This window comes from Cylas formicarius, unplaced genomic scaffold (assembly GCF_029955315.1).
Source record: "Cylas formicarius isolate icCylForm1 unplaced genomic scaffold, icCylForm1.1 PGA_scaffold_4__25_contigs__length_36172078, whole genome shotgun sequence".
NCBI classification, from domain to species: domain Eukaryota; kingdom Metazoa; phylum Arthropoda; class Insecta; order Coleoptera; family Brentidae; genus Cylas; species Cylas formicarius.
This window is the reverse complement of record NW_026844334.1, coordinates 32957884-32983233: the sequence shown is the minus strand read 5'-3', so window position 1 is coordinate 32983233 and position 25350 is coordinate 32957884. Positions and strand designations below refer to the sequence as shown.

The 25350-nt window shown below is 36.3% G+C and overlaps 4 protein-coding genes across 13 annotated transcripts in view; 2 read left to right on the top strand and 2 right to left on the bottom strand.

The window, feature by feature from the left end:
* The window catches only part of LOC132701184 (F-box only protein 28), a 149418-nt gene that overhangs the window by 123363 nt on the left and 705 nt on the right, over positions 1-25350 (top strand). For 4 of the 5 annotated variants that reach the window (XR_009618728.1, XR_009618726.1, XR_009618725.1 and 1 more), the window contains exon 10: positions 25241-25301. The exons of the other annotated variant lie outside the window; for it this stretch is intronic. The gene's annotated coding sequence lies outside the window, so the exon portion shown is untranslated. The remainder of the gene's footprint in view (positions 1-25240; positions 25302-25350) is intronic. 5 annotated transcript variants of the gene reach the window in all.
* Positions 3513-6503, bottom strand: LOC132700590 (serine/threonine-protein kinase 11-interacting protein). 2 transcript variants are annotated; one of them, XM_060668009.1, is made up of 2 exons: positions 5743-6503; positions 3513-5006 (listed from the first exon to the last, which is right to left on the bottom strand). In XM_060668009.1, the coding sequence occupies exons 1-2, from the start codon at positions 6424-6426 to the stop codon at positions 3786-3788; spliced, it is 1905 nt and encodes a 634-aa protein (XP_060523992.1). In that variant the 5' UTR covers positions 6427-6503; the 3' UTR covers positions 3513-3785. The 2 variants fall into 2 exon arrangements, with proteins under 2 accessions (XP_060523992.1, XP_060523993.1); XM_060668010.1 differs by having other exon boundaries at positions 3514-5006; positions 6382-6496.
* LOC132700766 (uncharacterized) lies at positions 7065-9277 on the top strand. 3 transcript variants are annotated; one of them, XM_060668288.1, is made up of 3 exons: positions 7070-7332; positions 7406-7715; positions 7865-9273. In XM_060668288.1, exon 3 carries the CDS (start codon positions 7876-7878, stop codon positions 8680-8682), a length of 807 nt encoding a protein of 268 aa, XP_060524271.1. In that variant the 5' UTR covers positions 7070-7332; positions 7406-7715; positions 7865-7875; the 3' UTR covers positions 8683-9273. The 3 variants fall into 3 exon arrangements, with proteins under 3 accessions (XP_060524274.1, XP_060524272.1, XP_060524271.1); XM_060668291.1 differs by having other exon boundaries at positions 7065-7532; positions 7865-9277; XM_060668289.1 differs by having other exon boundaries at positions 7065-7652; positions 7865-9277.
* On the bottom strand, positions 9701-25346 carry LOC132701183 (uncharacterized). Of its 3 annotated transcripts, none has more exons than XM_060668911.1 (6): positions 25031-25345; positions 24614-24980; positions 23975-24521; positions 21680-21930; positions 21438-21621; positions 9701-12227 (listed from the first exon to the last, which is right to left on the bottom strand). In XM_060668911.1, the coding sequence occupies exons 1-6, from the start codon at positions 25091-25093 to the stop codon at positions 12206-12208; spliced, it is 1434 nt and encodes a 477-aa protein (XP_060524894.1). In that variant the 5' UTR covers positions 25094-25345; the 3' UTR covers positions 9701-12205. The 3 variants fall into 3 exon arrangements, with proteins under 3 accessions (XP_060524894.1, XP_060524893.1, XP_060524892.1); XM_060668910.1 differs by lacking the exon at positions 9701-12227 and adding an exon at positions 13981-14121 and having other exon boundaries at positions 24635-24980; positions 25031-25346; XM_060668909.1 differs by lacking the exon at positions 9701-12227 and adding an exon at positions 13981-14121 and having other exon boundaries at positions 25031-25344.

The following is a 25350-nucleotide window of genomic DNA, read 5'->3' as shown; positions in this document are numbered from 1 at the left end:
TAGAATTATATTTTTAAAATATTGATTAGGACATGTACTAAGTAACTAAATGCTCTAGCGAAAATATTCACACATATTGCGGAAAACGTACAAATTTAAATTAGAGAAAATTAACTATTTTTAGAGGTTGGTTTTCAAAAAGGTGGGGATTTAGTTAAAGAACAGATAGAGACTAAAGGGAAGCTCTATGAGAAAAGTTAGAATTAAAAAATCGATGTTTTCGTGTCATAGCGAAAGATGGATTATTATTAAAAATAATACTTGCATTAATTGTTGTCACCATTTGTGAAAAATATGGAAAATATCCTCTAGGTTCGCATACCTTTTCTTAATTTTTTTAAGGTGGCTAACAAAATACACAGACAGAAAAGTTTAGATCCTGTTCGTTAATGTAGCGCATAGAAAAAATTAGAAAAGAGAACGTTTCGTGTATGGCATACGTAGTTAGTACGGAATATTAATCTGAAGGCTGCAAGACAGTGAAAGAGTGATGCGCTTAAGTGTGGTTCAGAGAGGTTATTTGGGCTGTAGAAGTTTTTCTTTGAACAGGGTTCAAATAGCGTCTCCTAGAGCGTTAGCAGAGAAGAGTATTACAGTATTTAATATAAGCGTCCAGATTTCATTATTGTTGAGATTGCATAGAAACACACTTTCATGTAGTAGTCGCAGCAGCTTTAAAGTATATGACTTTTTAGTTAAGATGCCTTTCGAGTTTGCTTTATGGCTTGATAGGAAATTAAAGGGTAGATACAGATAAGTTACGAAAAAAAGTATGTACACTATCCTCAAAGATCAGCAATAAATAAAAGAAATTGATGAAATAGTAAAGTTGACTGCGATATCTTAAAATCATCAATAAGATAGATAAATTAATTTTGAAAATATTAAATAATAAAAATAGCAAAGAAAATCAAAATCATCAATAAGATAGATAAATTAATTTTGTAAATATTAAATAATAAAAATAAAATTATAATAGCAAAGAAAGCCTACCACGGCCACATGCACATAATATTTTCGACATATGAACTTTTCCCAGATAAATAGTCAAATATCTCACGATACCTTAAAACAGAAGCATGCGGAAATATGTATGAAGTTAACGCACGGTAGATGGCTTAGTAAATTAAAAAGGTATATGCTTTCTAATATCCTACTTTATTAATGAAAATTTTAACCAGCTTTTTGTTTTGCAGATATTATTGGTGGTGCCTGCCAGCTTCCAGTTCCGAGAAAAGAAATCCAACACTTTTCGTCTTTATTTCCCCTGTCCTTTGTGCGCAATAAAAGTACAGTTTGTACCCGCGAGGGTACACATTCGCAGAATTATATGTTTTTAAAATAAATGTTTTGGTCAATATTCACTAGGTGGGGTTACCTTATTAAAGAAAATCTTATTCCAAGAGGGGACACTAGTTTACATTCGAACCGCTAGAGGGTGCAGATGGTCACGCGAACAATATGATCAAGTCTCATTGACGCCATTGCTTTTCATACGGGTGGGAAAATATCTGGGCTCTGATTGGCTTCGCCGCCATCGCAAACTAGAGGTGGGGAGATTGATTAAACCGCATTGGTGCTTGCTTATCCAATGGGGGCCAGTTTCAAGGGTTTATGGGTAAAGGCGGAGGAGCTAGAGAGTCGTGGGGAAGGAGGACACGCCCACAAAAGGGAGAGGAGTGGGGATGTCCCAAAGCATACATATCTCTACTACAATTTTGCTGTCCCAAAATCGAGAGCACTTTCTACTGCCACCATAACTCGAAGGACGAATGTCTAAATAGCTGACGAAGTTACCACATCGAACTACCACAACCTTTTACACAGCAACGCAACAAAAAGTACTTGTTTTACCCGTTAAAAATACGTTGGTATTTGCTAAATGTAACATCGAAATGCCAGTGATTCGCGAAATTACCGTGGGCAAGAAAAGTTACTTCAACGATGGTGAAATTATCAAAGCACTGCCTCTGCTTTTACCCGAACTTTGCATTAAAGACTTGAAACCAACTATATCTCATCCATTGTCGAACATCACTCAAATTAACTTGCAAGATCTATATCTATTAAAGGATTATAGCAAATCAACTACATCCGATTGAAGAAATTGATCAAAAGCTTCTACCAAGATGTCTTCAGACCAATCATAACTAATAGGGATATTCCGATACTAGTAACTACGAATAGGTACTCGATACTTTTGATTCGATACCAAGTATTTATAGCATCGAATCAATTTTGCGATACTTACTCGGTATCGAAACAAAAGTACTTGGTAACAAATCGAATCAGCCTCACTATTAAAAAAAACCGAACGCATCAGACAAACATAATCTCGATCTGATCTATGGTGACGCGTTGTCTCGCGAGAGCGAAGCCGAACTCGTCCGACTTCACTCGACCGAGCCCGAGCCAAAAGCGAGAAAGACGTCCGCCCTTCATTTTTTTTCATTGTCAAACATACAAAAGATTGCTTACGAATAATTTTATTTATTGTAATCATAGGCTTATTATTCCAATGTTATCATGGAGTTTTTTGTTTAAAGTACGTGCTTAACGTGACACAAACCTTTATTCTTCTCCTTCTTAATTTTGTTTTAATTATTGTCCTTCAACGTTCATTGTTAGTTTCCTTAAATTAATAAAAAAATAATAAAGTGCTAAAAGTATCGATATGAGTAAGAATCGATACTTTAGGAGTATTTATTTGAGTAGTATCGAAAAAAGATTTGAGTACTATCGAAATGAATAGGTATCGATACTTTAATGGTATCGGAACATCCCTACTAACTAACCAAAACCGTCCTTTCGACCTGATATATTAAATCAGGTGGAGCAAACTCATTCCATTAAGTTTGCTTCTTAAGGAGGGAGGAGTTACGTACGATCTATAACGTCAGCGTTTTCATGTACCTGTTGCTGCAGTAATTGTAATTTTCAAATTACATTTTGAAAATAAAGTTTAAAAAATGCCATCTCGTCGTAGCCTGAACATAATTAAGTCACTCATTCCAAAGAAATAATCACAAACGGCTAAAATAATAGAAAAGTTGAGACTTGTAAGGGATTTTTTATGAACAGAACTGCACATATGATGCTATATGAAGTAATTTAGCGCCATGGATTTTCTTGTTTTTCATTAATGGTATAGTTCAAAAGATTGGCAGTCAAATTTTGCTCTTTGCTGATGTTAAATTTTTTTTGCAGACAAATACATTACGAAAGAAAGATTGAGGCCTGCGTTATTATTTTATTTTAGGAAATGTTGATTGTAATTTTTAAGATTTTCGTAAATAATTGAAATTATCGGAGGAATAAATTCCATTCTTGTATCATCTTGATGACGCCCAGGATACGTAGGAGCTAATGCAAGAATAAGATAAGGGAAAACGAACCCCCGATGCGTTATCTAATCATATTGACATTTAATACCTATTTGCACTCTTGGTTTGGACAATATACAAATATCTTCTCAACAAAATAAACACATTAATTAAAATCATATACAAATTTATTGAACAGAACAATACTATATCAAAAGTCAATTAAATCAGTCAACAACAAAAACACTACAAAATTAGTTGGAACAGGCTTGAAAATTTGTTTCTTAACCTCAAATTTAGTTTGAAAAAATCCACTCAACATGAAAAAATTTTGCACATATTTGACCTTAGCACGAATGACAAAAAATACATATATTTGAAAATATTTTAAACACTCCTTGAACTTGAATGATAAGTTTTACATTTTATACAAAGCAATATTGACCCAAATAATTAATTAAACTACACACTTTGTATTACCAGATTACTATTACACATAGGGCATATAATGGATGTTTCAGCAGTATATGTTTCAAGTTTTGGTTTAGAAAATATTTCAGAGCATTTCATACATTGGAAACTGAGCAGACTGTTGGGATCTCTACTTTTCGGAATCTTCTCGTTTAATGTTTGGATAAATTTCTCGGCTTCTTCTAAAAAGTAAAGTCTTGCCTTCCGATCTCTTCTGACAGTATCAAAATTGATTTTTACCCCATAAGCTTTTTCTGATTTTTCACAATTAATAATTGTGTTCAAATGCCATCTGGCTTTTTCTTTGCTTGTATTTATGTCCCTTTCGGAAATGTGGGAATCAGTAACTACTATCATAATGTCGAAATCGCCAAGGTCTTCTTGAGTGGATGCAAAAAATATACCGCTTTCGCCACCCAGATAAACATCTTCACCGTCAGAAACATCAGATTCTTCTGATTCGTACTGTTTGTTAGAGAAAACATCAGAATATTCTTTGGCTGTTTCGAACTCTTTTTCTTCTTCTTTCAGTGTTTCTTCTGGGGCAGTAACGAATGCACCACTATCATTATCAAAACTAGATACAATATTTTTTTGAAGACATAATGAATCTAAACCAATATCAGAAGGTGTAGAGGATAACACTGTTGACTTTTCTAAGCCTAAAACATCCTGCACTAATAAACCAGAGTCTCGATATAACCAAGATTCTCCATATTCTTGCCTAAGTTGTTCCACTTGCTTTTTAATATGCAAATGAGTCGAAGATGATACGGGGGAGGCTTTAACTTGCCTTTTAATATTCCCATTCTCCTCTTCTATTTTCACATTCCGAATCCTTTTTTGTCTCTCATTCAAAGAATTTGTAAGTGAACCGAGAGATGAAGCATTAGCGATAAGAGAGCCCTGTGATGCGGGATACAAAGAACCTGCGAGTTTCCTTTCTAGTTTGTTTAGCTGAATACAGTTCAGAATAAATTTTGTAGTTACTGCGTTTTTGTGTAAATAATTGCATGTTAATTTTCTGTGATTAGGGTGGACATAAATTGGATTTTCCTGCAGATTTAACCACTGTAGAGAGGATAGATGAGACAAGCTTAAAAAAACGCCATGGTCTATAAGACAATTATGGGAAAAATCCATTTGAATAATATTCGTCAACGTCATTAAACCGGTTAAATCTTCAATAAAATTGTTGTTGAGAATCAATACCTGCAACAAAAAGGTTAAGTCAATGAAAAATGTAATGTGTCGCACTACCCTGGTATTCCAGGCTATATATAAACAGAAATTGCAATGTACAGGTTGTCCAATTTTTTATTAAAGAAGATATGGCAAACTACATACCTAATAACAATTTATTTCAATGCCATTTCAAGAAAAAAGGAATGCCATAACAGATTTTTGATTGCACAGAAAACAAAGCTCAAACATTTTTAAATTCAAGATGGATAACTTTAATTTTTTAATTTAATGATGTAGGCTTGTCAATATAGAACTTTACTCTGTATCCAGACCGTTTCCATTTCAAATTTGAAACATTCTGAGTATTACCAATCAAAATTGAAGTTCTGTAGAAATATCAATTGCTTTAATCACTTTTTATACATATAATTAATAACTGACAATAGCCGGAGGGTCGCCATCTTACTAATTACCGCTAGACAAATCTATATGGCGAGATATGTGGAGGAAAATGTCTGTCAAGTTTGATTTAATCCAAATTGAGAATTTACCATTTGCTGACTTATCAGCAATAAAAACATTGGTAAATTTTTGCATGTCAACATTTCAATTATCTTCTGGAGCTACATCCAATATTGGACAGCATGAACATGCAGAATATATGTATATAGCAAAAAGACAAATTTGTCAACACCTGGAATTCCACTGATATACTAATAGTAGAAAGCAAAGTACCTGCCTTATATTACGACAAATATCTCACCTGTAGTCTTGAACATATCTGACCTTTAAACATCGGCACCTTTTCTAGTTGATTGTAAGATATATTTAAATACTTCAAATTAGGTAAATTGCTAATCAGTTCAATATTTTTAATCTGGTTGTGACTTAAATCTAAAGTATCTAACCACGGAGTCAAATCCAAAGTGCTGTCCAATTTAGTAATGGAATTATAGGGAAAAGCAGCCTTTTTTAATTCACTCCAGAGATTACCGTGACTATTGTCACCTCCACATTTTCCAAGAACATCTTCTAACATTTCCAAACAGTGCGAACATATCAACTGTCTTAATTGTGATCTAAGCCTTTGTAATCCTATGACACTCTTGATGTCAATTTTCTGGATATCCAGTGCTTTGATATTTTTAAAACGAATTAAATTAACTTCACTGACACTAGACGTTAACACATCTGGAATTATTTTCAACGCGAGTGCACTTTTTACCAGCGTCCATAAAAATTGAATATCTCTGATGGGACTTGCTTTACTGCTATTCGGTTGTACCAAATTAAAAGAATTCAGATCCTCTGATATAATATCCTCAAAGGCAGAATTAAGTTTGCAGAGATAATTGGAAGATAAACAAAGTTTGCCAGTTCCATTTTGAATATCTTTACTCACTGGACGTAACAAATTTGCTACGTGTGTCCAATCAACATCACACATTGTTAATAATTACAAACTAACAAATAAATTTTAACCTTCATAACTTATGGTCCAAAATATTTACAATATCGACAGAATAAAACATGACTTTAATGCCTATAACAAAGGAATGTTAGGCGACAGTGCTAGGATTATTCGCCCATTTCCGTCCACCGATGAGGGTTTCTAAGATTTGGGTGACAGACCCACTATAGTTCTTTGACTTTTGCTGTTAATCACTATCACTAAATACAAAAGGTTTTTAAAACGGTATCAAAAAATAACTATCCCCACTACCGCCAAGAATTATCCGCGCAATCTGGCCTCCAACCGGCGCGAATAGCCAAAAAAAGTAGAGCTGTACAGTTTTACACTTAAAAAAACACTATTTGACTGATATCAAACGGTAGAACAGCAATAGTCTAATTATTACCGATATGTTGGTTAGAAAAGAAGGGGTCTCCCTCCCACTCGATTTCACAGGATGAACGTGAATTACCTGACGAAATGTAAACTAAAAAGATAAATGTAAAATGTAATGAAAATAAAATAATAAGAAAAGTAAGATTTTATTTAAAAATAATATCAAAAAATATTTCCACCCGAAATCCTTCTTTTACAAAAGATGCTCCTCACAGACTGAATAAACTAATAAAGTGTCAGATGAAAAAGAAAACTGTACTGAAGTTTGCAAATTTGGAAATAAACAGTTCATTCTTTTAAGATAATTTAATTTAATTTTGCATTCTACGGAACGAAAATGTATAGCCCCCAACCTCACAAATTTATTTATTTATTTTCTGAATTTGAAGCGCTTATAGCAAGGGAATTTGCAAGTACTATTTTTTTATGGTCTGTGAGTCTGGATCCCGAAGTTAAATAATGAATCAGTAACCACCATCTTCAGCTGACACATCAAAACCAAAAGTAACTAACGCTAGCCTAAAAGTTTGAGAAAATAGATGTAGTCATTTACATTTAATTTTACATGCCTCCGAAGGTACCGCACTTAAAAATTCCGGAGAAAAGTTCACCCGTCAGCCAGACGCTTTCATCCACGGGCATCCTCGGGTCCATGATACAGAGTTCGAAGCATTTGGGCCAAATATGAATGAAATGTTTGTAAGGTCGCTCCAATCAATTCTGTGGCTCCCATTGTAATTGTGATCATTGAATGAACGTATATATATAGATCAATCCTAGGGCTCCAACTTAAATATAGAACGCGATGTTTTTGTAAAAGGACGGTAAATAAAAAGAGCCTACTGCACCGTTTCCACCATTAGTAGCCCTAATTTTGAATTCTTCAAGTAAGAAAAGAAGTTATGAACATTAAATATAGTCTTGAATGTTCTTTTTTCCTTTTACTTTTGAGGCACTAAACTACCAAGATCATTCCGTGAATCATGTTTTGTATTTGGGGTTAATCACTTTTGTAAGACTTTTGAACATTTTTTAGGTTAAAGGAAGATGCAGTCCGCCACTAGGAAAATCGAATCGGGAGTCCAATTATTTTTAAGAGTAAACAGTCAAAATTCTAATAAAATTAGTGGTATATGTCCAGAACTTTTTCCAAATGGTGGACCTTATCCAAACGAAGTTGTTAAGTTAATTGTTGGCAAAGATGTGGATCCGTCTGACATTCTGGTAGATTTAATAGTTAGGTGCATTTTACCTACAAAATATGGCACTGACTGCAAAGGTGTAGAAGTAATCCTGATCAACACGGAGTTTCAAATTAAATTATTCAAAATTATTAAATTTATTGAAGAAACAATTAAATGCAGCCAAAGGGCAGAACAGACGAAAAATGTAATTGAAAATGCATTTAAAAGACTGTATATGTTAAATTGTTATACTTTAGATCAGTTAGAACTGTCATTTCATAAATTAGAAAAAATTATTAATAATTCTGAAAATGTTGGCCTAGTTGTTCTCGAGAATGCCATGACATTTTATTGGACTTCAAAATTTACTAAAAGCAAATTGAGTTATGATAAATACTTCTGCAACATTGTTGAAAAATTGTTTGACAAAATTAAAGATCTCAATGTTGTGCTGCTATGTGTTTGTAGAATAGATGAAGTAACTGAATTAGACAAAAAAAGTTCTACAATAATTTCTACCAGAATATTGGTTGAAAAAAAAAGTGATATTTTTTGGGGTAGCGTTAAACAATTTGACAATAATGATACTGCAATACTTGGGCCTTTTAAAGTGAATTGTGGTTTAAAGTTTTGCCATGAAACTGAATCTGGAATCAATAAAGTTATTTGATCTGCCGGTCCTTATTATTTCTATAATTTTATCTCTGCAGGAATGTTTGCATATCAAAAATCCGTAAAATATTGACTACTAGTATTTTCATTAAATAAAAAGATTTTATTCACGTTTATGGGTTTACCGTCAATATTTGCATTGAGTGTTCGTATTAAAAGTTCTGGAAAAATACCATAACAAACTTTTCCCAATATTGGTACACAACACCTAGGTGATAAGAAGTCAACAAATGTCAGCAATTAATCCAAATCCGTACGAAATTATAAATAGAAACAAAACAATGTTCATTCAAAAACCATTTAAAATACAGTGCAACAAATTTAATATTTTATTGCAATTGTAGGTCAATGCAATAGATGAAAATAATAATCTTTTACACTATCATTATCAATCGTACCTGACTGCGCCAGTTAACTTATTGATTACCCAAAACCGTTTTTAAGTGTACGTTTATCCAAAAATGTTTCATTTGCGATTGTCGCGCATTGTCTCTAAACTCATTGGACTAACTGCTCTATTCTGTAAAAGCACTTTTATTTTGGATGCAATTAGACGCCTCAAAACAGAACTGACGACGACTCCAGCTAACGAAAAAGGACTTACAAATTGGAACTCTGAATGACAGCTGAAATATAGCTGCGGTTAAAACCATAGAAAACCTCGAAAAAGCCGACATTATAGCAATACAAGAGATACATTGCACAGGCAATAGAAGCTAGAAAATCAGCAAATTTGTTGTGTTCTATGGTGGAAACCTTAATCAGCAACATGCACTTGGAACTGGCTTCGTGATACGGCAGAACTTGCTGGATTCTGTTATTTAATTTAAACGTATAAGTGAACGCATGTGCTACATGCGACTTAAGAGAAAGTTCTACAATATTTCCCTGCTGTCGATCAATGGCCCAATACAGAACTTGAAGAGAGTATATACTGTACTACCAAAGCAAAATAAAGAAAGAGGAAGCTCTTAGACTCACCATAACCAACCTAACAATCTTAACTGTGACTTAGGTCATTATCTGTCACCAATATGGGAATCAGTCATCCGAGACGGTGTTTATGCCCTTCTTTTAGCTCCGCCCCAATCAAATAATATATAAGAGGGTACAAAGTAAAATGCCAGCCAGTTTCAGTCAAGCTCGGAAGAAGCCAACAGGATGATTGGCGAAACGTCAGCAATTTCAACTCAGCAAAAACAGACGCAGGAGGAATCCTGAAGTATTTATAAACAGACGTGGGTTTTGAACGATGGTGTTACAAGAAACCAGATTGGCCACATTTTAATAGGTGCAAGACATGGTAGTAACATTATTGCGAGGTTTAGACGCAGACGGCTCCCGTTTCCCGGGCAGAGCGAAGCTACCTGCAAGAATTTCTTGCCAGAAAAATAAAAAGTTCAGGGCGAATACCTAGATGGAACATGGCTACCAGGAGGTTATAGAGACCACATTGACGCCCATACGGACTACAAATATAAAGAAAAAAGAGTCGTTTGATCGTGATTGTGTAAGAGAGCTGAAACTCAGGAACGTGACCTGTGATACTGCAAATGTCCAACAGAACAATTATTGAATAGGAAAGCAACACACATTAACAGAATATTCTTGAAGACAGGAGTTACATAGAAAGAATAAATGCTGTTAATAAAATAAAGCATACCATTACATGATTTCAAGAGGCTTATGGCAGTATAATGAGTGGAAATGTGGAATGCCACGGCAGACCTTGGGAAAACCTCAGTCTTCTTTGTAGCTAAGAGGATGCACTGTTGCCACTACTCTTTAACATGGGTCTTTAACTATCCAAATTAAGTTAGTCAAATTGGCAAGTTTGGTTAAACAGGCCGGCTTAAAAATCAGCAAAGACAAAATAAAATACAAGGGCAGAACCATGAGATAGAGTAACACTCTGAACTGTGGCCAGATAAACAGAATGGACCCTATGCAAGTTTAATCGCGGGTTTTGGTGTCTAAAATTGAATTCGTTCAAAGTACTTCCTTGTTGGTGAGAATGATTTGAATTCCCTCACGAACCCAGTAAACCGTACTTGTTCTCTAACATCTAAAATAAACTTAAGATGAACATAAAGCGTGTTGCCTCCATGTCGAGCAGGACAAAAAACATCGATATGATTAATACGTAAAAAGTTGTTGATCATTCCTTTTGTATATTAAAAAACTTAAAATTTCAAGAAGTTAATGTTTGGTAAAATGCATAAAGCCAGCACCTTTGTCATGAGGTATACAACGTCGGACGTTGTACCACTTTTTACTAGTACACCGATTCATTTAACTCTCAAATGTATTGAAAAAAGATGGTACACTATTAAAATGCAACACTTTCACTGCGTTGTTTTGTGGAAGGTGTTAAATTTTGCCTTACATCTGCATTTACAAGTATGAGCGAAGTAATCTCTTCAGTTATTGCTAATTTAGTTATGAAAGCACTTAAAAGTTAAAGAAAAAACCACCAAATAAATAATTTTCCCCAACGAATTCCGTTTATAAAACCGATTATATATACTCTGACATACAACCAGAAATAAGACTATTTAAATTGATTGGTACACGAAACCAATATAATGTTGAAAAAATAAAACAAGTTTTAAAACAAAATAAATATGCTGAACATTTTAATAATCCTATTAAAAAACAATTAAAAATTATTACATTTTCAACTAAGACAAGGTGTATCAGAAAATCTACAGAAAGTTCTTTTAAAAAATCAAATAAACACAATTTATACAATTAATTGTAAATTCAAAGTAATAATAGTATATTATGCAACAAGTGCGATAAACGGCATTTGATTCACGAGCTTATTTGGCACGAGCGGAGCAAGTGTTTAATGAACGAGTGACTTAAAAGCTTTATCAAACGCGTTGCGTACTATATTTTTCTGCAACCGTTAGTTTTTGGGTACATTTTTTCGAAACAACACGAATACATTCACTGACGAACGTCAAAATCAAAGCCGTGCGGTAAAATCTCCGAAAACATCCGATTGCTCCGAAATCCGTGCGGTAATATCCCGGAAATGTCCGAAGAGGCTCAGATCTGTGGGACGAAACTCACGTGTGGCAAAATCTCCGATTGCTCCCAAACCTCAGCAGTAATATAACGGAAATGTCTGAATGGACTCGGACCAGTGGGACAAGAAACTCACATGGCACGCTAGATTGGTAGGTAATCAGGTAGTTTATAGGAGGGAGTAGAAAAACAATATTTACAATAAAGGATTGATAAACATAAAAATGCTGTAAGAAATCAAAAATATAATTCATATAGACAACCAACCTACACTATTTTGATTTTGAAAATACGGAAATAATATTCACTGACAAAGATCACAAAAAAAGTATTTGACACTGATAACTTGTCAAAAATTTACTAACAGTTGATTTTGCCAAAATGTACACTTCTAAAATGCTTCACTAACTTCAATGCTGCGTGTTGGTCACGAGTTTATGTAGCCTTTGTCCATCGAGAAGCATCAACTCACATGCCTAGAAGTAGATTCAGCAACCTTGGGATGCATCGCTGTAAATACGGGACATTGCAATGACGTGCAAGCTTTTTGCCCTAAAGTCTTTAACCTGTTTAAGTTCATCAGATTCGGATTATATGTCACAAATGCGTCAGGTTTTGTTAGAAGTTTTCGTTGGGATTCTCGGTAGATGATGCTGTAATCGCAATAAAGGGGATTTAACGTATTTAGCACGAAATATAACGCCAAACCTTATGAAACCGACTTTAGTGATATGATATCTAACATATTTTTCCTACTCCCTACTTAAAAATACCCAATTATGCGCGAATTAGTTATAAACGAGCGTCTAAATAATTTTATAAAAGTCCTGCATACTATACTTAATACAGCCATTATTTTTTGGATACGTTATGGTAAAACGAGTAACGTGTGATGTAACAATCATAATTAATGTGAAAACACCACCAACCAGTGTTTTAAAACCACCCAAAACCCAATTTGTAACTGAAATCGGCTAGCAACATTCGTTATTGAAGCTGACATCTTAAAGGGACACTGTTTTATCGTATCACCAAAATATTTCTTTACAAATACCATAAATCGTTTTTTTTTTTGCGAGTTATAGCACTATGTACCGAGAATCCAAAAGAAATAATAAGATATGAGTGTTTTCATTTAAAATTTCAAAATCGCCCCCTCACCACCAGACGCGGTTTTTTTATTCGACAGGTTTTTTGAGCAATTGCGTAATTTTCCGGATATTCTATCGTATTACTTTTTGGACACCTGGCAGGTACAGGTAGCAGCGCTCACAGGCACTGTTTAAAATTTTGCAGAAATCCATAATAATTGACTTCATCTGATTACTGATCCTGTCTTGATAGTGTCATTTAAACATCCGAATTTTTTGAGAAACTTCTATTTTGAACAAGGCAGAAAAAAGCCTACCTAAATAGAGAATATTCTGTTCCCAATAGCTTCGACTCAACACATGTTTAATTTTAATGTTTTGAACGTAAGGCAGGACCACAGTGGCAAGTGCGAGGTTGCTTTCGGTCTTATTTCCTTTGGGAGGTTTTGGTGATCTGTATTGTGTACAGATTTTGTATTGATAAAGTATCAAAAGTTTTTAAAAATTGTAATGTTAAAAGATTTACCATTTGTAAAAAAATTTTTCAGCATATTCCATCCATCAAAGACAAAATTCCGTTTGAGACATCAAGAGTTTACCGCATTCCATGTATGTGGCAAATAGTACGTTAGAGAAACAGGACGAAAAATATCAACTAGTCTAAAAGTTGCCGAACATAATCATGAAATCAATTCTTATTCGACCAAACTATCGAACCGAACCATCCAAGAATTCATAGAAATCTCTAAACAACTAATTTTAACCGCGACTCAGGTTTTTCTTCTAATTTTGGTTCCATCTGCTAGAGGAAATTGGCTATCCGGACTTGATAACTACTCTGAACAGTTATTGGAGCATATTTTGGGCCTCTATGCTCTCTTATGTGGGCCAAATGTTCGAGTTTTTTCATTTTCAGCGTCCTTGTTATATGATGCTCTTTTCCCATTTGAGGCAAAAATTTGCAGTTACAGTATTTTCCGACGGTTAACATTTTTGAAACGCTTCCTACTTTCTTATAATTTTGTACAAAGAGACATCAGCAATTTCTGTTGATCAACAACCGACGCAGGAGAAATCCAGAAGATTTGTAAATAGTAACAAATTTTTTAATTTTTAATACATCGTGCCGGTTGGTTGTTGTTTACTAAATTAAGTAATATACGCATCACTCAGATGTGTACAATTTTATATTTCAAAAACGAATAACAATAAAAACATTGTACGAGTAAAGTCTCTATGTATCATCTTCACTACTAGACGATTTCGATTCTGTCGATTCCCTGTCCTCCCCTAAATCCTGTTTGGCCACATATCTATGTGAAAAAAAAAATAGGCACTTCAAAATTTTTATAAACTAACCGCTATATAACATTGAAAAAAAACTCACCAAAACTTACCTTACACGATCCAAGTGGATAATCAAAATCAACTCAAAAACAGATTTGGTCAAATGACATGCAAAACAAAACACTAACAATTTTCTAATATATCAGTAATTTACATTTTTTAAATAAAACACCACCCGTATAGTGTACCGATTCGACATTTTTATATAATTTCAAAGATTGCTGTGACTGACCGCGATTCTTATGTAGCTATTAGATAATATACTGGCACTACCCCGGTATAGCAGAATGCAACTATTAAGAGGCTAACTGCCCCCCACCCCCCCGTCTTTGTAGGATGAGAGTTCAGACTTTAAGCACTTGTCAATTTTTTCTGATCTGATACTTGGACTAGGGATACAGTAACAGTTGAGGAACAGCTAGTAATAACGGTTTTTGCGGCCAAAGACTAGTCTAATGTACTTATTTTGAGTTTATAAATAATCGTTAACATTAACTGTGGGGGGCAATAAAAAGACAATATCTAACAATAGGAATTTTATAATATTTTAATTTACAGTACTTGCACTTGAATGCTGTTTTACAGAAATTCAGGCTTATTTTTAAGAAATTCTGACGTATTTTTCAAACAAAAATCCTAATTATTCTAAAACCTATATTTTATTTTTGGTGGCCTTTCAGCACTTGCATATGAGACAATCGGGAACTATTATTAAATGCAAAAAATCATACAATTGCAGTTTACGAAAAATGTGTTAAACAAATAATTGTCACATATAGCAAGTATCTAATAGTTATTTAATAGTGTAACGCACCACCACTGCACCGATGCCATTATCTTAACCGCAACGCTTTAAGACGGCCGGACGCAAAAAACCCTTTGATCCCGCTCGGACCCCGGCACGTCACGACGAGTCGGATTCCGACACAGGAGTTGTTGTTCGACGGCGTTACGCGACGGACGCGAATTTTTTCCTTTTATCTCACGAATTGTTAAAGACACGCAATCTCAGTAAAATAGTAAGAAGTCTGTTCCGTGTTTTCGTGCTACCCACTTCACCCCGAGAGCACCTCGTTCTCTTACACTGGCGCTCCAACTTGTGGCTCGAAAGAGGTTAAATTTCCGAAATTTTACGTGAGTTTCACCGGTTTTCACGGATTTTTCGTAATCTGTTCAACTGGACATCGTGTTTTTTCAACGTTTTGTGAACTAAATAGTGTTTCTTGCTCCCGGTTGCCGATTAAGGACTAGAAATACGCAAGAATAATTACGTGTTCGCGCCGAATGCCAAAACTCGAAAATTTTGTTTCCATTGACTGAGTGAAGAACAAAAATAACTTTTATGGCTATTTCTTTCAAGATTTTGTGTCGACGCAAAGTAACGACGAAATAGTGCCACATTGAGTTCAGAAAGGTCTGGAAAACACACACACACACACACACACACACACACACACACACACACACACACACACACACACACACACACACACACACACACACACACACACACACACACACACACACACACACACACACACACACACACACACACACACACACACACACACACACACACACACACACACACACACACACACACACACACACACACACACACACACACACACACACACACACACACACACACACACACACACACACACACACACACACACACACACACACACACACACACACACACACACACACACACACACACACACACACACACACACACACACACACACACACACACACACACACACACACACACACACACACACACACACACACACACACACACACACACACACACACACACACACACACACACACACACACACACACACACACACACACACACACACACACACACACACACACACACACACACACACACACACACACACACACACACACACACACACACACACACACACACACACACACACACACACACACACACACACACACACACACACACACACACACACACACACACACACACACACACACACACACACACACACACACACACACACACACACACACACACACACACACACACACACACACACACACACACACACACACACACACACACACACACACACACACACACACACACACACACACACACACACACACACACACACACACACACACACACACACACACACACACACACACACACACACACACACACACACACACACACACACACACACACACACACACACACACACACACACACACACACACACACACACACACACACACACACACACACACACACACACACACACACACACACACACACACACACACACACACACACACACACACACACACACACACACACACACACACACACACACACACACACACACACACACACACACACACACACACACACACACACACACACACACACACACACACACACACACACACACACACACACACACACACACACACACACACACACACACACACACACACACACACACACACACACACACACACACACACACACACACACACACACACACACACACACACACACACACACACACACACACACACTTGCAAACAAGAGGAAAAGCTGTAAGTAGATTTGTTTCTATTTTACATTGCACGCTGTTAGCCACGGAAGATCAGTCATCGAATCGCTATTTCCTGCGATCTCGCGACCGTGCGGAAAATCAGCATTCTCAGTTAAAATCAGTGAAAATGACGGACGTAACGTTAAGTGACGCTCAGTTTCAAGAACTTTTGAACAGATTAGCCATAAATTCACAAATGCAAGTATCTAGTGCTCCGACATTGTCAGGAAACTTCTCGCAATGTTCATCTCGGTTCGACGGTTCGAAAGACTCTGACGTAAATGCTTTCATAGACGCGATTTCGATCTATAAAGACTGCGTACAAATTTCTGACGGAAACGCTTTGAAAGGACTTCCGATGTTGTTTGATGGTTTTGTCGCGAAGTGGTACCAAGGTGTAAAACACACAGTTTCTGATTGGGATGAAGCTTTAGGGTTACTAAGAACAACTTTTGGTTCTCAAAAACCACGACATCGTGTTTACCGCGAATTATTTGCAAAAGAACAAGATTCAACTACGCCGACCGACGTTTTCGTGTGCAAATCTCCTTCGATTTTAGCTCAGCTACCACCGAATACTTTAAGTGAAGATGTTCAACTCGACATGGTGTACGGATTGTTAAACAGAAAAATTCGGGAAAAGATTCCTCGAGATAAAATCGCAACATTCACTGACCTACTTAAACAAGCGCGGTTAGTTGAAGAAACTTTCGATCGTGAACTTGGTGACAATTTTAAGCGCGTTCGTTGCCAATATTGTAAAAATATCGGTCATTCAAAAGACGAGTGTCGCAAATTACAGTCAAAACATGTGAAAGAAAATGCTCCGTCAAAGCAAAACACGCAAACAATAACCGCATCTCAAAAGAGTTCGCAATCATCCACGTCAACAGCACCCATCACTGCAACTACCGCCATAACGTGTTACGGTTGTGGAAAGCCAGGATTTGTTCGATCAAAATGTCCGGAATGTAAGCCAGTGGAGACTGCCTCCGTTGATTTTTCGTCAGTAGACACATTGGGCAGGGAATTGTTGACACGGCAGCCAAACAAAGTGTTGCTGGTAGTACACTCTACAAGCTATTGCTGGAAAAAGGTCAACAGTTTTGCAAACAAGAAATTTCAGTAAAGCTAGCGGACGGACAAAGCAGGAAGACTCAAGTGCTCACAACGTCCGTAGATGTAGACTTGAACGGAAGAAGAGTTAAACTAAATTTACTATATTCCCCGAAGCAGACAATCGAACACTTTTCGAAATCGATTTTTTGAAAGACATGAAGCTTAGTTTTAATCTTCACAATGATGAATGGACTTTTGCCGATCAGCCAGAAGAAAAGTTCCCACTGGACTATGAGAGTTCATCACCACTGCTGTCAAACACGGTAATTGAAGCATCATTGTTGGAACATTTGCGATCAGACGAGGGAGTAATGTTGACAGATGAACAGAGAGGGCGCCTAAATCAACTCTTGACAGAACGAAAGGATACCTTCCGTTTGGGGGGAGAACCAACCCCTTACGCTCGACATTACATCAACACGGGAAACCATCCACCAATTGCCCTTCCACCCTACAGGATGTCGCCACAAAAGACGGAAATTCTGAAACAAGAATTGGACAGACTCTTAGCAGAAGGAATTATTGAAGAGTGCGAAAGCCCTTGGGCTGCACCCGTTGTTTTAGTACCGAAGAAAGATGGCGGTACACGTCTCTGTATTGATTACCAGAACGTATCCGCTTCCGGGAATCGACGACTTACTTCACGCCGCGTCACGTACTCTATATATGACGACGATTGACCTACGATCAGGTTATCATCAGATAAATGTTGACGAAAATGATCGATACAAGACAGCGTTCTCGTTACGCCTTTCGGGAATTTCAGGTATTGTCGCATGCCGTTTGGATTGAAAAATGCGCCTGGGACGTTTCCGCGCCTAATTGATCGTTTTCGAAACGGACTTGGAAAAGTAACGCTTCTCGCCTATCTTGATGATTTGATAATATTGTCGCCAACTTTTGAAGATCACATTAAAGACTTGAAGGTAGTCTTCGATAGACTTGACCAATTCAAACTCCGTGCAAATCGCAAGAAATGTGTGTCTTCGCGTGTACACAAGTCAGATACCTGGGACACCTACTCACACCAGACGGAATTTCCGTAGATCCAGAGAAAACTGCAGCGATGTCACAAAGACCTCCTCCACGTAATGTCAAAGAAGTCCAGTCATTCCTGCAAACCGCCAGTTGGTACAGACAATTCATCGAAAAGTTCGCCGAGATATCTCGACCATTAAGCAACTTGACGAAGAAACACGCTACTTGGCAGTGAACCGCAGAAGAACAGACTGCGTTCGAGACATTAAAACAGGCACTAGTATCTGCACCTGTGTTACAACAATGCGACGAAACCAAACCGTTCACAATCAGAACTGATGCCAGCAATTACGCTCTTGGAGCTGTACTCTTACAAGGTGAAGCTGCCGATGAACACCCAATCGAATACGCAAGCAGACTGCTCTCATCTGCCGAAAGGAACTACTCCACTTCAGAAAGGGAAGCTTTAGCAGTAGTATGGGCACTGAACAAATTTAGAGGCTACATAGAAGGCTTATCTATCGTAGTGCAAACCGATCATCAACCTTTGAGATGGTTACTCAATCTAAAGTCACCCACATGACGTCTAGCGCGGTGGGCTTTGCAAATTCAAGGTTATGACGTAAAGATTGAATATTTACCAGGCAAACGGAACGTGGTAGCAGATACCCTATCGCGACCGCCTTGCGCACATGATGAACAAAGGACTTGCGAAATCTGCATGGTAACGATCGAACTGCCGCATCTTAGCGCCGAAGAGATAAGAAAAGAGCAACTAAAAGGCCCGGAACTCGAAAAAATAATCAAGAGTTTCGGACCATTGCCCGAGGGACCACATGGAGAAAAGTGGACCTTCATAGTCGAAGACAACTCATCAAAGTGGGTTGAGTTATTTGCCTTAAAGAGAGCCACCGCCGAAGAATGCGTACGGACTCTCACCGACGAAGTATTTTTCCGGTATGATTTGCCTAGAAAAGTGATTAGCGATAACGGTGTACAGTTTGTGTCAGCCGTCATGCAACAAGTATGCTATATACTAGACATCAAGGAAACGCTTATACCACTGTACCACGCATCAGCAAATATGGTTGAAAGGAAAAACAGAGATTCAAACCAAGACTAGCAATGCTTGTTAAAGAAGACCATGGTTCATGGCCCGAGAAACTGGCGACGATCAGATTCGCTATGAACAGCGCATGGAATGAAACAACTAAGCAATCTGCTGCTTACCTCACCTTTGGGAGATAATTAAGGACCCTCGATGACATCAACAAAGATTTCCGCGTAATAGCAAATATGGACAATTTCGTACCACAGATCACCCCTTATCTTCAGAAAATTGCAAGGACATGGAACGAAGGTAAAGAAAGCCACGAAAAGCGCCAGGATCGACAGAAGCAGATGCTGATTCGAGAAGATCAAACCCGCCAACTTTTCAATTAAAGGATAGAGTTTGGGTTAAGACGCATGCATTGAGCAACACAGCCAAAGGAGTGACAGCCAAATTTTACCCGAAACGAGATGGCCCCTACGAAATAATCAGAGTTGTATCACCCACCAGTTATGAAGTTGCCAATCCAGACGACTTGAAAAAGACCCTTGGAGTGTATCATGTCTCCTCGTTAACTCCTGTAAATTCCGCTGAGGACGAGAAACCAGTCGTTAGTTTGAAGAGACGAGGACGACCACCAAAGAAGATATCTGGTTCCTCCTCGAGCCGAGTTCGAAACCAGGGGGGGAGAGTGTAACGAACCACCACTGCACCGATGCCATTATCTTAACCGCAACGCTTTAAGACGGCCGGACGCAAAAAACCCTTTGATCCCGCTCGGACCCCGGCACGTCACGACGAGTCGGATTCCGACACAGGAGTTGTTGTTCGACGGCGTTACGCGACGGACGCGAATTTTTTCCTTTTAACTCACGCAATTGTTAAAGACACGCAATCTCAGTAAAATAGTAAGAAGTCTGTTCCGTGTTTTCGTGCTACCCACTTCACCCCGAGAGCACCTCGTTCTCTTACACTGGCGCTCCAACTTGTGGCTCGAAAGAGGTTAAATTTCCGAAATTTTACGTGAGTTTCACCCGTTTTAGTTAGTTAGTTATTTTTGTAAAAAAATAAAAATCGACTATTTTTGCCAATATCTATAATAAAATATAAAGCATATTATGTAATTGTATTCAGAAAAAGGATAACTTATTATTGAGTCCCAATAAAATATACCGGGCGTTCCGTTTAAAAAATATATCAAATAGGCTGATATATCAGCAAATTGTTAATGATTTGTTTTATCGTCGTTTAGGAAAACTTGGTTGCTAACCCTACGTTTGTTTTTTAGTTAGTTTACATCCATAAATACATTTCACACATAGCGCTCAAAAAGTATATTTTTTGCTTTTGAAATGGTAAAACAGCTTTTGTATAATAATAATTAAATGGAAGTTGTGACTTCAATTGAATAAATTTAAGGAGTTAATTTTAGAAATTAATTTTTCTGTGCAGCGGTATTTTTGTTCCACTTATATATTTCCTCTCGCATACCAAAGAAACAACATTTTACCCAATGAATACTCACTTCTGACATAATTTTTCAATCTTTTCTTCACCTTCCAAAAGGTTTTTCCGAAGTGTGTTATCTAAGCTGGCATCTTTGATTGCCGGATCTTCTTTGTCTTCAATAAAACTCAGATGACAGTCGTACAGTTCAGCTTTCCTCCTCTTTTGCAAAATACTTCCCAATTCCTTGAAGCATTTTTGACCTAAAATGTTTTCAACCAGTTTTTAATTCGCTTTAATTCAACTTCAATAAAAACTAACTCTCCATTTTAATCTCCGACTCCGTCATATTGAGGTGTTTTTCCTCAACTACCGCTGTAATGAAGTTTTCGATTTCACAGTAACTAGGAAAACGCTTACTATTCTTAAACTCTCTGTTTATAGCCAAGTTAATTTCATTATAAGACGACGTGACAAAGTTGATTTTGTCATGAGTAAGGCGTCCACTATACGGATTTTTTTCAATATACTTGCAGTACTTAGCATACACCATGTTAAATCGCAGTTGATACCAGTTGATACCTGGCAAAAATAAATATGGGTAATACAATTAAAAACCGTCTCTTAATTGGAGAGATTATAAATTATTATTGAAGGGTAAAACTTAGTGGTCTTAACTATATTCCATAAACGTATTCTTGTGCCAAAGATGATTGTCAATGGTCCCGAAAATGCTTTAATGTTTAAATTTATTAGAATTATAGTCCCTTTCCGGTAATTGTTCGCAAAGTTCCTACTATGAAACATTATGGTCCCTTTCCGGTAATTGTTCGCAAAGTTCCTACTATGAAACATTATGGTATGGGGACGTTTTTCTCGCTCTGAAACTGGATCAATCATTCAAGTAAAGAGTAAAATGGACCAATTTCAATACCAAGAGATATTACAAAATGCGATGCTACTGTTTTCATACACGTTAAAGATAATTATACTTCAATGGTCATCCTAATCGATAGATTTAAACCTCGTTGAACACTTGAGATACCTTGGATCAACGTATTCTAATTAGAGTGGTCGCAGAAACTCTACAAAAATTTTATTGAAGGCGCTAAACCGTTTTAAAGCAAACTAAATAACAAACCATTTTTTTGCAAAATAATTTCCATAGAATAACAAAAGTTACCATACATATTTAAAGCTTTTCCCGAAATGTGCTCATGATATTAAAATATTTTTTTCCATCTCTGAAAATAAGGAGTGCAGTAGAACGGAAAGGTCTTATTTCTATTAGTTAAAAGTGATGTTTGAAATGACTCGGCGCATGTGCATATTGAATATCTATCCTGATAACTTCTGATGCTCAACTACTAAAATGTAGTGGCTAAATGGAATAATATTCAATAGATGTGAATATCTGTTCGTTTTAAAGAAATGTTTAGTAATTAACAGCAGCATGAAATTATTCGTAAATATTTGAAAATATATCATAACCACTTAGAACCCGTTATCAAATGATTTACCTAAGAAACCCAAACAGACAGAAAAAAATATCTTATTACAGTTATCTGCCATTAGTAATAAGGTACATTACAAGAATTAAACAATCCTAATTATCATCCGTTTCAGTCTAAATAAAATGGGTATTGAGTGCATTATCGCTTTCCATTCAGGCCACCGCTTTGAAAGCATATGGCAAAAGATCTCGTGCGAGAAAAATATACCGGAATATGAAATTAAAACACAATGATAATGCAAAGATTAAATTGTCAACAAGTATATGTTATTATCAGGCTATGCCATTTGTTTTAGTGACCGTTTTGAAGTTGGCTTATCGAAATTCTTTGACTAAAATCCATCTCCAGACATGCCCTGGTTGACACATTAACAAAAGATTATGACTAGAGTGAAGAAATGATTTCTAAATTTCTAGACTGGCCTCCAGAGGGCGAATTCGCATTTTTGAATTTTAAACAATATTTTTTGAGAAATAATCTTATATTACAGAGAATTGAAATGCAAACATTTTTGCAAATAAATATGAATAACTTTAGAATGGCAGAATACATTTTGTCAAACTACGAGTAGTTGAAAATGGCGTACTTTTCTGAAACCATTAACCCTACATCACTACAAATAAAATGTATCTTCTCAACAGAATTAAATGCAGAAAAATTTTTGGGAAACCTTCCAGAAACTTACAAATTATTTCCATAATTTTCTTTTGACCAATATAGCTACAATTTTTTTCACCCCAAGTCTTTACGACAATTACTTTTCCTGATAGGATCATGTCCTTAATTGGCCACCAGGTATTGCTGCAATATCCTTAATATCCTACTACTATATAGCAGCAGTTGTAATTTTATCTAACATTTTTTTTTTTAATTTATCAACATGTTTTCATACGTTTACTAGCCTAGGCAGTCCCGCTTTTCTGTCTCTACTTTTAATCAAAGTTAAACCGCATATTTAACACTAAAATTATGTGAATAATAGAGCATATTGAATGTTTACCTTAAAAATTTTGTACACACCACAAAGGAATCAAGTTTAGTTGGTGCTGAGTGCCTCATACTTTTACAAACTATTTAAGTAAAAACTTAAAAGTTTACTCACTTGTGCAATTGTAAATAACTCGAATCATCCTCATCATCCCAACTGACTTCAGCTTCTTCTAACGTCTTTATCTTTGCTGACAACAATTTTAAAGTTCGTTGCAGTTTTTTAAGTTTAGGTAACAGCTCTGGTTTGACCTCAATTGGCCTGCCCACTATCAGCTTCAAGTGTTCATACATTTTGTGGAAATTTATAACTGCAGCAGAAGCCGAAGGGTTTTGGGTTTTTGCTATACAATCGCTCAAAATATTCTTGAAAGATTTATGTGTAACAGCTGAACCACATTTGTTAAAGTGCCTTTTTATCAGGTGTAGCTTTTTAGGTATAATATCTTCAAACTGGGAGTTTTTCACAGATTTTTCTACCAATTCCAAAAACTTTTTAAAATCTTCCTTTGTCTCTAAATAATCAGATTTGCTTTTTGATATACTATTTACAGGATTGTAATTGGTGGGGTCATTTTTTGTGTCATTTGGAGAATTCTCAGTTTCTTTTTCATCATCTGTATCATTAATTAAAATACTGGATTTTTCTATGCCATTTTCACCTAAAAAAATGGTTTAGATTAATAAAAACTGTGGTTTGTACAATCACTTACATATAATATAGTCTACCCCACTAAGACAATGTAATCCTTACTAGGAAAGTTTTCCTTTTTACCGACGTTTATATCACTATCCTCACTCGATAGGCCAACAACTGCATCAAGAACCTTATTGTGCTTTTTATTTTCCAATTCATTACTGAAAACCAAGGAACCATTGTCAATCACTTTTTTACATTCAACTTCATCATCTATCAAGTCAACAATTTCATCTCCTTGAAACGATTTATTTGGTTGCCGCCCAGAAATTATTTTCCGCAAAATTTCGTCTTCGCATTCAAGATTATCATCGGAGTCCAGAAGGACAGTGGCATCATCATTTTTTTCTGTGAACTTACTTGCATTTTTATTAAAAACTCTGGTTAAAGTACATTCGGGTAAGATGGGAGCAAGTTTTATTTGCTAAAATTTTATTGGTCAACAATAATCAACAAGCTTATTATTTTCTTCACCTTTTTGGGAGCATCTAAAGTGTCTTCTTCCTCTGAAGAACTTAAGAGTATAACCTCAGACATAATTTTTCATGCAATCAAAATTTATTTAAAAGTTACTAATTTCAGTTCCTAAATACACAAGCCACTGTAGCCACCGTAGCTGATACCCAGTACAAAATTCTATACACAGGTTATATAAATTAATAATATTTATGTATTTGAAAACAGGTAACCGTGACTAACACTCAGAGCGACTGTAGCCCGCACGATAGCTGTAGATTGCACAATGGTAGACTATTCTTCCCATAGATCACTGAAGTACCACTTTATGAATATAA